The sequence below is a fragment of the Budorcas taxicolor genome, chromosome 25 (assembly GCF_023091745.1).
Source record: "Budorcas taxicolor isolate Tak-1 chromosome 25, Takin1.1, whole genome shotgun sequence".
Classification (NCBI taxonomy): domain Eukaryota; kingdom Metazoa; phylum Chordata; class Mammalia; order Artiodactyla; family Bovidae; genus Budorcas; species Budorcas taxicolor.
The window spans coordinates 37915312-37927359 of record NC_068934.1 but is presented as its reverse complement, the minus strand read 5'-3'; the positions used below and the strand labels follow the sequence as shown (position 1 = coordinate 37927359).

Here is a 12048-nt window from a genome sequence, read left to right as displayed (position 1 = left end):
ATTATCGAAACAGCAAGAGAATTCCAGAAAAACATCCACTTCTGCTTTACTGACTATGCAAAAGCTTTTTACTCTGTGGACCACAATAAAATATGGAAAATTCTGAAAGAGATGGGAATACCAGGCCACCTGACCTGCGTCTTGAGAAACCAATATGCAGGTCAGGAATCAACAGTTAGAACTGGACATGGAACAACAGACAGGTTCCAAATAGGAAAGGAGTACATCAAGGCTGTATATTGTCACTCTGCTTATTTGACTTATATGCAGATTACATCATGAAAACGCTGGGCTGGAGGAAGCAAGGATGGAATCAAGATTGCTGGGAGAAATATCAATAACCTCAGATATACAGATGACATCACCCTTATGGCAGAAAGTGAAGAAGAATGAAAGAACATCGTGATGAAGGTGAAAGAGGAGAGTGAAAATGGTAGCTTAAAGCTCAACACTTAGAAAACTAAGATCATGGCATCTGGTCCCATCACTTCATGGGAAATAGATGGGGAAACAGTGGGGACAGTGGTTGACTTCATTCTTCTGGGCTCCAAAATCACTGCAGATGTTGAGTGCAGCCATGAAATTAAAACACACTTACACCTTGGAAGGAAAGTTGTGACCAACCTAGACAGCATATTGAAAAGCAGAAACATTACTGTGTCAACAAAGGTCTGTGTAATCAAGGCTATGGTTTTTCCAGTGGTCATGTATGGATGTCAGAGTTGAACTATAAAGAAAGCTGAGCCCCGAAGAGCTGATGCTTTTGAACTATTGTGTTGGAGAAGACTCTCGAGTGTCCCTCGGACTAAAAGGAGATCCAACCAGTCAATCCTAAAGGAAATCAGTCCTGAATGTTCACTGGAAGGACTGATGCTGAAGCTGAAACTCCAATACTTTGGCCACCTGATGCGAAGAACTGACTCATTTGAAAAGACTCATATGTTGGGAAAGATTGATGGCAGGAAGAGAAGGGGATGACAAAGGATGAGATGGTTGGATGGCATCACAAACTCAATGAACGTGAGTATGTGTGGACTTCAGGAGTTGGTGATGAACAGGGAGGCCTTGTGTGCTGCTGTTCATGGACTCACAAAGAGTTAGACATGACTGAGCAACTGAACTGAACTGAAGTTGTTGAACATAGTTTCAGATTTCTTTCCTTATTTCTTTTGGTTTTCTTTGGTTTTGTTTTTGATGGGCAGTATTTTTGTTTTTCCTTCGAAGATATTCCACTCTGAATGTAGAGTCATAAGTCTGAATTTTAAAGCCACTTAAGCAATGTGTTGTTATAGGTAGCTAGTCAAAAACTTGATGCAATTAGATTTGTCTTTGTTCTCAATTTGTTCAGTTCAGTTCAGTCCTTCAGTTGTGTCCGTCTCTTTGCAATGCCATCGACTGCAGCATGCCAGGCTTCCCTATCCATCACCAACTCCCGGAGCTTGCTCAAGCTCATGTCCATCGACTTGGTGATGCCATCCAACTATCTAATCCTCTGTCTTCCGCTTCTCCTCCTGCCTTCAATCTTTCCTAATATCAGGGTCTTTTCCAATGAGTCAGCATGTTTAGTATGCATATATCTCTTTGTAAATCAACAAACATGAATCAAATTCCTCTCTGTCCCCACTGCACTCCCAACTCTAGGCCAGAAATAAAAACCTGCATAGACTGAAAGCTGATTCCAGCACATCGCTGTGGAGATTTCATTCCCACTGTTTTTTCAAGAAAAAAAAAAAAAGAAGAAGAAGTTGCTAACATTAAAATCAGTAGATTGTACATAAATATCCAAACTTCTGATTCTCTTGAAAGCATGGCCAACTGGCCTGCTTTCCAGCATGGGTGAAGTGGAGGTAAGGCTGCTCCCAGTGGTAAGGCCTGTGCTGCCCAGAGTCCAACATGGCCACCTAGTCTTAGTATCACATTGACTGCCTCCTTGGAACATGAGTCTAGGGAGAACTAGACTGCTAGCTCTCTTAAGCTAAAGACTACTTTTGTCTTGATCAACTTTGACTTTGAAACCTATAACCCAGAACCTAGCACACAGTTCTTCCTTGTACAGTTGTTGAATGATATAAAATATCTTATAGATCCTTATGACATTTCTTCCAATACTGAAACCAAACAATTGACATACTGCCCTGCCCTAAATCTTTGATGCAGACTGGCATCATAGGTGCCCCTGATGTCTGCCATTAGACCTACTAACTAAAGCCGGTTATATGTCCCTGAGCTGTCCCTGAAGTCTTCACTTTGCCATTGGACAATTTATCCTCCTAGCAATCTCCTCTTTAATGAAGACAGCAATGCGTATCTCATGAAGTGGCTAGGAAGATGACATGAAACCATGGGTGTCGAGCATGGCCTCTAGTATCCATTTTATGATATTCTTAGTTTTTCTCCAAGTAGTCAAGGTTCTCCATCTTTGTAGATGTCCATAGAGATCAGTTTGATTTTCCAGCCAAGCTTCAAGGAAGAGATTGCACTTCAATTCTCTCTAGTCTGAGAAGCTTCAAAGGCTACTCGCCAAAGACATTGATGAAGGTAAAGATTTTATCTAGAGCTTTGTGCTTTTTTCAGATCTTTTAGTGGCCTAAAGGGGAAAACTAAGGTAGGTCAGAGCATATATAACTAAGGACTACTGGTCACCACTACATTCTAAGAACCCAAACTTCCCTGAGTACTTGGAGCCAGGAAAGAAGCATGAAGTGGCTTGTGCTCCTTGGGCTGGTGGCCTTCTCAGAGTGCATAGTCAAGTAAGTATGGGGACAGTAAGCCACATCATATTCCTTTCTCGGATTTTTCTTTTCATCTGCTTATTCTTCCACCCATCAGGTTTAGAAGGGAATGGAATATCTCCCTAAGAATCTTAAAGTCCAACTCTTTCTTTTTGATAAGTAACTTGCTATAGGAACTGTGGGTCCCAAGATCTTGATGTAGATTTGCATGGTTGCACAACTCTTGGGTTCCAGTCTTTTCATGACCTGTTGAAAATGCAACTCCTTGCAACTGTTCAGTGCTCAGTCTATGCAGATGTCAGTGTGGCCCTGTGGAACAGCACTTTTCTACATTTTATTCAACATGTCCTCTTTTTTCCCTGTCTACTTCAGTGTGTATATGCCTATGTCTGCATCGCTGTATCACTGTCATTTATCTCTCCATCTCTTTGGAAGTCACTGGGAGTGTATTTCTCTCTATGTTGTTGTCTTTTAATTTCTCATTTGACTCATCCTTCCTTCCCAAGCCTCTGAATTTCCCTTACTTGTTCCCTATAACTTGGATTCTTCTTTCAACTCTCTCTTCTCTTTCAACTTGGGGAAAGATACATTGTTTCATATACACTGTTTTTTATCTGACAAACACTGTGACCACAGCCAACTCAGAAACCTCTTGCATTTCAAACTGCTCCCTTTTAAAAGAAGATGAGTCCCCCTTCTACCTCCTTCCTTGAGGTTCTATGAGACGGATAGAGTGGGATGGCAACAGCAATGCTAATGGCTGTCATTTTTGAAACTTTCTATTTATCAAGTACCTTATATCCGTCACTTTGCTTATCCCCAAGATATTCTATTTGTGGGTTTGTATTGTTACATTCCACCATTTTACCAAAGGGCAGACTGAGATACCACATGGTCATATAGCTTACCCAAGATTGCAGAACAGAACATGTATTCAAATCTATGTCCTTGCCATGGTATATACATAAAATTCTGATAATACTGTGTCTCATAAAAATGATTGGAAAGTATACATGGCCATTACAATGAGAGTTATACCTTAACACTGACAGCTTGTTGTAGCATATTCTTTGTTTTCTTTGTCAAATGCTCGGTGAAAGAATACCTCTAAGGAGAGTGAAGATCATGAGAAAAACCCTCAGTGGAAAAAACATGCTGAACAATTTCCTGAAGGAGCATGCTTACAGACTGTCCCAGATTTCCTTTCGTGGCTCAAATCTAACTATTCACCCCTTGAGAAACATCATGGATGTGAGTATTTTGGGAGGATAGTTCTCCACAGCTCCCCCAGTGCTCTAGCCTAGCACCGGGACTCATCTGGAGGTGTCAGGTGGGATGCTGGCTTTGGGGTTCCTGCAGGAGGTAGAGACACTGGAAAACAGGGACCCCACTCAGAGGAGAAGGACTCTTATCCTTAATTGTTGGTCTTTGTGACTGGGCCCAGCTATTACCAGGTGGCAGGTAAATATCCATTTCTGCATCAAAGATGTGTCATTAGTTTGAGGGCGATGGTTCCTTCTAAACTAAGTGAGCCACTCAGTTACAGATGAAGGGTGAACCATCACTTTCAAAAGGTAGAACCAACTGCAAAGCAATTGCGAATCCTGAGGCAGAGGAATTCAGTTTCCACAGATGCAAGAACCACAGCAGTAAAAATTTATTGAACCTGTATTGTGTTTAAGGCCATAAGAATCTAACACTGGGGTTACTGTTTTTAGATTAGCCAAAGGGCTTAGTTTGTCTTCAAGAATGCCCATGCCAGCCTAAGAGATAGGCAAAGAGTAAATACACGTCAAGTGAAAGGGTCACCTGTGTGGTGTTGATTGGATGTGGTCTGAGTTTAGAGGGAGTGGCTGGGGTTGATCAAGAAGGACCTCCGGGAGAAGGGGGTGCTAAGGCTGGGTTTGAAGAGACTACAGAGCTTCTCAAATGAAGGCACCAGGACTTCCCTGGGTGTCTAGCATTCCTGGAGGTGCAGTGGTTATGCCTCTGGGCTTCCCATGCAGGAGGTACCACTTCAATGCCTGGTCATAGAGTCAATATCCTGCATAAAATGTAGCACCGGAAAAATATATCAAATGCAGACTCCACTGTGACCAAAGTCTTTGAGCTGCACAGTGGCTAGAAAGTGGTCTCAAGAGATATGTGATACCCAGAAGGAGGTATCAGTGTGGGAACAGAGGGTAGCCAGTTCTGCACTAACCCACTTCCTTCTTTTCCCTGTAGAAGCTCTACGTGGGTAACATCACCATTGGAACACCTCCTCAAGAATTCCAGGTTATCTTTGACACAGGCTCATCTGACTTGTGGGTGTCCTCCGTCTTTTGCATCAGCCCAACCTGTTGTGAGTAGACATCCTGTTCCCGGACCATCTTTCACTTGCCCTGTGGCCCTGTTTCCTCTCTTGGCACCTGATGACACTCATCCCTTGTGTCTGCAGCTACACACATTAGGTTCAGACATCGTCAGTCTTCCACCTTCCGACTTGCCAATAAGACGTTCGGGATCATGTATGGATCTGGGAGAATGAAAGGAGTTGTTGTTCATGACACAGTTCGGGTAATGGTGTAAAAAATGCTGAGTCAGGACTGGCTATGGAGTGACCACTGCTTGCACAACAGATGCAGGACCATCTGACCCTCCCTAGCCTATCTCATATAGATATTGGCCATCTTATCCACAGGAACATGTCCCTGGGTAGGCAGTGCTTGTGGTGACACATGAGCAAACAGATTAGCTAACCCAGAGAGTGGCTTGAGGTGTGGACTTGCAGCTCCTCTGCCCATGAGCAGTTCAAGGTTCATTTTGCTGGGTGTGAGAAGAGGTGATAAAAGCACCCACTTTCATCTTCACAGACTGTTCCAGGCACTTTCAGGTGATAACTGGTTTAATTCTGCAACAACCCCACACAGCAGTTATTCTGATTAACTCATGGCATATGAGAAACTGAGGTGCAGACAGCAAGGACCTTGCTGAGGGCACACATGTGGTAAAAGGTGGAGTTAGGCTGGCTTTTCAAGACTGCAGTTGCTGTAAGACATTTGAGGACAGGATAAAACTGATCTGGGGACCCTGGGGGCAGACGAGGGCTTCAGGTATCCAGAATGGGAAACTGGAGGCCTGAGAATTCAAGGAGTCTGATAAATGAGTTCTCACTCTAGACGACCATTAAGAGTCTAATAAAGCTATGTCCTGCCTCTCCCAAAGTACTTGAGTAGTTCCCCCCTCTCTCTCTTTCTCTGTCATACACACTCATGGAAATACACACATATCCCCAAAAGGGAACTTACCAGGCAGTAATTTCATAGAACCCTGCAAGCAAGATTGAGTTTTCGGCTTCTGTCTTCCTGGACGGATGCAGAATTCCCAGTACATTACAGAGAATGCAGTCCATTCCTGTCATTAGGTCACAGTGATGCCAAAGAGAAGGCTATCTTGCTCTCGATTGTTTTGTCCATAAGGAGGCACCAATGGGACCTGGCCCGACTCTTGGTTGCCCCACCTGTACAGAAGCCATGAGGCCAATTTGACTCACTCAAGTGGTGTTTTTCAGAGGGGCAGATGTTTTAAAATTCACAGCTTCTCTCAAATGGAACCCAGATTCCCCTCCCAGCTTGGTCTAACCATCTGTGGGCCACCGAAGACAGAGCCCAGCCTCAATTCTTTTCCAAGGATCTTATGGCAATGCACCCCATCCCAGTCCTAGCCCCATTTCACATATCTGTAGTGGGAATACTCTTCTCTCCCACAGATTGGGGACCTTGTAAGTACTGACCAGCCGTTCGGTCTAAGTGTGGCGGAATTTGGGTTTGAGGGTATACCTTTTGATGGCGTCTTGGGCTTGAACTACCCCAAACTATCCTTCTCTGGAGCCATCCCCATCTTTGACAACCTGAAGAATCAAGGTGCCATTTCTGAGCCTGTTTTTGCCTTCTACTTGAGCAAGTAAGTCTGAGATGGATAATCCCTTTCTCCAAATTAGCTGTAAGATGCTTTCAGTTGCATGAAAATTATAGGATACTTGATAAAAAAGTATTCTGTGAGATAATCTAACCCAGGATAACTATGGCCCGAGGGCCCTACCTGGCTTCACCACTGGCTTTTATAAATAACTTTTTATTAGAACACAACCCTACTCTTGAGCTCAAGACCAGTAACTTGGTCTTGGGGTGGTGGGGGAGGGGCGGTGAGTGAGGAGGAAGACTAATGGAAGGTAACAGGAATAAAGTTGAAGGAAAACGCATTAGGATTTGCTTATGAATTTGATAAGGAAGGAGGGAGAAGGATGGTGGATATCTTTCCTTCCTCATTAGCATTTCACTGGGAGCCCAGGACCAGCTACCCAATTTGTAGGAGCCAGTGAAAAATGAAAGTGTAGGACACAAAATTGTGGGACCCCTTGTTCAAGAAATATTAAACATTTCAAGACAGGGAGAACAGAGGTGGGGTCCCTTCTAGTGTGGAGCCCTTTGGCTAGTAGAGGTCACAGGCCATGGGAGGCAACTCTGAGTGACCTGAACCCACACCGATAGAATTCCTGGGCCTTGATTTTCCTGAAAAATGACAAGGTGGACAAGGAGAAAGCCAAACACTTCAGCACCCTGTCCTCTGAGGGTTTCTGAGCACTCAGGTCACTGGAGGTCCAGAGCTTCTTCAGAAGACATAGTGGGTGGAGCCCAGCCAAGTGATTAGCTTCTAACCTCCTCTGTGCCACTCATTAGCCAGTTAGGGACCTCAGTCTGGATCTTAATTGCCCCTAGACTCTATTTCTGCATCTGTACATGGGGACCTTATTAGGACCTTCATGGGTAGAGAAGTACAGCTCTCAGACAGTGCTGTTATTAATGTCCTCCAAGGAGCAACCCCTCTCTTCTCTCTACAGAGACAAGTGGGAGGGCAGTGTGGTGATGTTTGGTGGGGTGGACCACCGCTACTACAAGGGAGAGCTCAACTGGGTACCATTGATCCAAGCCGGTGACTGGAGTGTACACATGGACCGGTAAGCCTGTCCCTCTGAGGATCAGTCCAAGTGATACTCCTGCTACTGTACGTGGACACAGGCAGACACACACAAATGCATTCTAGACACATAGTCACACAGACATATACACCACCCACAACGACACAGACAGACACACAGACACATGGAAACACTCAAGCAGACACGTATAAACCTACACAGAGACACATAAAAACATGCATAGCTAGTCAGAGACACACAAGCACACACAGAGATACATGCAAACACACATACAAACAAACACACAAGCACATGGATACACAAACAACACATGGGTTCATAATCCCCATGCTTTCTGAGCCAGGCTCAGACCAGGGAACTAAAAGGCACCAGAGAGGTCTGGGCTGCTGGTAGAGGGCTGCACCCACTGCCTTTTGAGGTGGGAAGCATGGTTAGAGGACTTTACAGATGGTGAACAGAGAATCATGGAGAATTTCACCAGCCTGAACAGAGTTATGATAAGAAGACCAACAAGGGCTACCTAAGACATACAGATAAATGTCTGTTTAAAAACAGGGAAGCCCTGAACAAATGGGGAAAACTGGTCTCCTTAGGGAGCAGCTACCCCGAAGTGGAGACAGGTTGGCTGCAGTCTAAAGCGATGAAAGCAACTAATAAAAAAGACACCCCATGTTCATGGGCACACAGTGGGACAGGGGCTATAACAGAGAATCAGGAAGGTGGGATCCAGGAGTGACCTGAGGACAAGAGGCATAATTGATAGGGTTCTGTGTGATACCCTCAGACAAAAGCTGACCTCTTTGGGGGGGGTTTCTGTATGCTAGTCATGTATTTCCTGACCAGGGTCTCAGGGTCTGAACTGGTTGTAGGAGTAGTGCTGGCAGACACCCTCTCCCAGAGGAGCCCCTCTCTCCCACCGCTATGAGAATCTGCTGCCCCGGTGAATCTCCATCTTTACTCTGTGTGTGACTCATATTTGTTCCCCACAAGATACAGCTCTCTGGATGTTTTTCATTGTTTTCTGTCTTCATTCACTCACTGAACAGACAAACATTGGGCATCCACTCTGTGTCAGGCACTTTAGCGAGGCAAGGAGAATAAAACTAGCCCTCACATCTAAGAAGGCAGATGTATATGAATTGACTCGCCCACATAGTGAATTGTCACTTTGGTACATGCTAGACATGAGGAGGAGAAGGCAATGGCCACCAACTCCAGTACTCTCGCTTGGAAAATCCCAGGGACGGCGGAGCCTGGTGGGCTGCCTTCTATGGGGTCACATAGAGTCGAACACGACTGAAGTGAGTTAGCAGCAGCAGCAGCAGCAGACACGAGGAAGGGTCTACAGAGAGTGACCAAGACAGGAGACTGATAAACACGAGGGGAAAGTCTTCCCGAAAACAATACAATTAAGGTGGTATCTGGAAAATGGGAGGAAATTTGCTAGTCAAAGGGAGTGGAGTCTTCTTAGAAAGAAGACCATTCTGTGTCAAGGTGCAAAAGAGCCTGGTGTATTCAAATACTGCCTTCGTGGATGTCAAGAAAGGTGCTGTGTCTAGAGCAAATGAAAAGAGGGCAAGAGATGAAGGGCTGTTTAGGAGACAGTCAGGAAGGGGGCAGCTCTGGGGAGACTCAGAGTGACCTTGATGCCCACTTTCTTCCATCGTCTCTCAGCATCTCCATGAAAAGAAAGGTTATTGCTTGCTCTGGTGGCTGTGAGGCTGTTGTGGACACCGGGACATCACTGATCGAAGGCCCAAGAAGACTGGTCAATAACATACAGAAGCTCATTGGTGCCACGCCACGGGGTTCCGAGGTAAAGGGTCATGCCCCAGGGTCACTTCAGGTTCCACACACCACAAAGGTCTCCAGGCCCAACCTCTCACCCTCTCTCTCTAATAGGACTACGTTTCATGTTTTGTGGTCAATACTCTGCCCTCTATCATCTTCACCATCAATGGCATCAACTACCCAGTGCCAGCTCAAGACTACATCCTCAAGGTGAGGGGACAATACTCAGGGTTGTTTCTCAAACTGGAGCTTGCAGGAACCCCTGGGCTGCTGCTGGGAGGAGGGTGGAGTCTGCAGGCCATGTCATACCATTTCAGATGCTGCTGAGCCCTGTGACTGGGCCAGGGCCTGCCAGAAAACCAACCACTTGAGATTAAAGGACAGTCTGGGAAAGTGATCTTCTTGAAGTAAATGTGGAGACGCCACACCATGCTGGCACGGTGGGAGTCACAAGGAGAGGGGAACACTAAGGTCCTCAGTCCTCAAAGAGCTTCAGTTCAATCTGAGCCCTAAGGTGCATGAACATGGAGGTCAGCTCTAGCAGTCCCTGAAATAGGCCATGTTACAAAGAGAATCGCTGGGAAAAGTCCCAGTCTGATATTCTAGCATAAGTTAATAGTCTCCCTTCCCTTTTCAAAGTTTTCCTGGTTTGGATGATAAATTACATGGTCACCCTAGTTCTCAGCTGCCATTTCCCCTTGCTCTGGCCAGGTGCCTCCTTTGTGAGTTGGGATACCCGACCCCTCTGTGGGGAGGCTGGATGCCAAGGTGAATAAAGGGTGCACTGCTCAACCCCGGCACAGGGTGGAGGCTTCATGTCAGCTTCCTATGGGAGTTCAGAGCAGGCTAATAGGCTCAAAGAAGGCTTTGAGGAAGAGAGGGAATTGCAGGAATTCTAAAACCACACACACATTCAGCCATATGGAGGGTTGCTTGGTTCTAGGCAAAACTGCACAGGATTCCATGCAAATGGCATCTCAAGGTGGTCTGCACTGGGGCACTGGGGCACTGGGGACTTACTAGGTGTGATGAGGGCTATGGACTGACCAGTGGGGATGGGGAACCTGAGTAAGTTACCCAGACAAGCCGAGAGTGGCCGAAGAGGGTGAGTGTGGCCCGAAAGAGGCTTCCCAGAGTTACTTAATTAAGTCTTCAAGAACGTGTTGTGGGCACTGCTATATTTAAGATGGATAACCAACAACAGAATGCTGTGTAGTACATGGAACTCCACTCAGTTATATTACAGCCTGGATGGGAGGAGGATCTTTGGGACCAGGATACATGGATACATATGGTTGAGTCCCTTTACTGTCCACCTGAAACTCAGAATATTGTTAATCAGCTATACTCCAATACAAAATGAAGTTGTTTTTAATAAAGTACAGATTGTGGGGATGCAGGAGGAGAACCAGCATTCTCTGCCAAGAAAACAAGGTGCAGGAGTCAGAAGGAAGGAAACAGGGAGTGAGGGGAACTATGGACACACTTGTTCTTTTTAAATAATTATATTGAAGTTTGGCTAATCTTCAGTGTGGTGTTAAGTTCTGCTGCACAGCAATGTGACTCAGTTATGCTTTCTTATTCTTTTTCATGTGTTTTATCAGTGGATACTGAATATAGTACCTCACGCTCTACAGAAGGACTTTGTGTTTTTCATTCCTCTGTTTCCCCAACTCCCAGTCCTCTGCTCACCACACCCTTCCACCTGGCAACCTCATGTCTTGGTCCTCTTTGGTTTTGGATGAACTCTCATATGCCCTGCTGCTGAGAAAACCCCTTGATACTTACCAAAAGTGGGAAATAAACAAAGAATTGTGCTAGGTCGGGATACTGGGGGGAGTCGCCAGTAAGGGCTCATGCTGACTGGTGTGTGTCTCTGACTCCCCCAGGATTCTAGAGGCCACTGCTATACCACCTTTAAAGAGAACAGAGTGAGTCCATCTAGAGAGACCTGGATCCTGGGTGACGTCTTCCTGAGGCGGTATTTCTCAGTCTTTGATCGAGGAAATGACAGGATTGGCCTGGCACGGGCAGTGTAAATGCTGGGAGTGGTTCAGGAATCAGTAAAGCTGCTTCTAACACAAACTCACTCACAGTTAGGGTACTCCTGCCCAGGATGCTGATGAACTGTATTTGGTGGTCTGCACACCCTATTCTCAGGAAAGAATAAAGTGTTTCACTCTTAATGGTGCTGAAACAAATCGGTGCCTCTGTTTGTGTTTCGGAGTGCAGTATCTAGAACCAAGTCTGAATCAAAATGGAGAGAAGCCCAACTGCAATTGGCTTCAAGAGATTCACTGAAATGATTCTGGGAAACCAGACACAAGAATCAGAGCAAAGACAAAGACCTCAGTGACTGCACCCAAGAAATCAGAAGTCATCAATCCTCTCTTACCCTCGCTCTTTCCCTTCACTCTTTTTCGATGGTCTTAGCCTGACAACTTTCCTCCTTCAGGCTTCTACACCTAGTGAGGGAGTCCAAGCTACCTGCCTTAGGGTTTTAAATCCCAAAGGCATCACTTAGTAAGGAAAGAAGATTGCATA

General features: G+C 45.5%; 1 protein-coding gene across 1 annotated transcript; it reads left to right on the top strand.

Moving 5' to 3' along the window:
• The first annotated feature begins 2655 nt into the window (after window positions 1-2655).
• LOC128069085 (pregnancy-associated glycoprotein 1-like) lies at window positions 2656-11543 on the top strand. The gene is made up of 9 exons (XM_052662373.1): window positions 2656-2750; window positions 3833-3983; window positions 4959-5076; window positions 5173-5291; window positions 6484-6677; window positions 7615-7731; window positions 9388-9529; window positions 9616-9714; window positions 11394-11543. The coding sequence occupies exons 1-9, from the start codon at window positions 2698-2700 to the stop codon at window positions 11541-11543; spliced, it is 1143 nt and encodes a 380-aa protein (XP_052518333.1). The 5' UTR covers window positions 2656-2697.
• The last annotated feature ends 505 nt before the right edge of the window (window positions 11544-12048 follow it).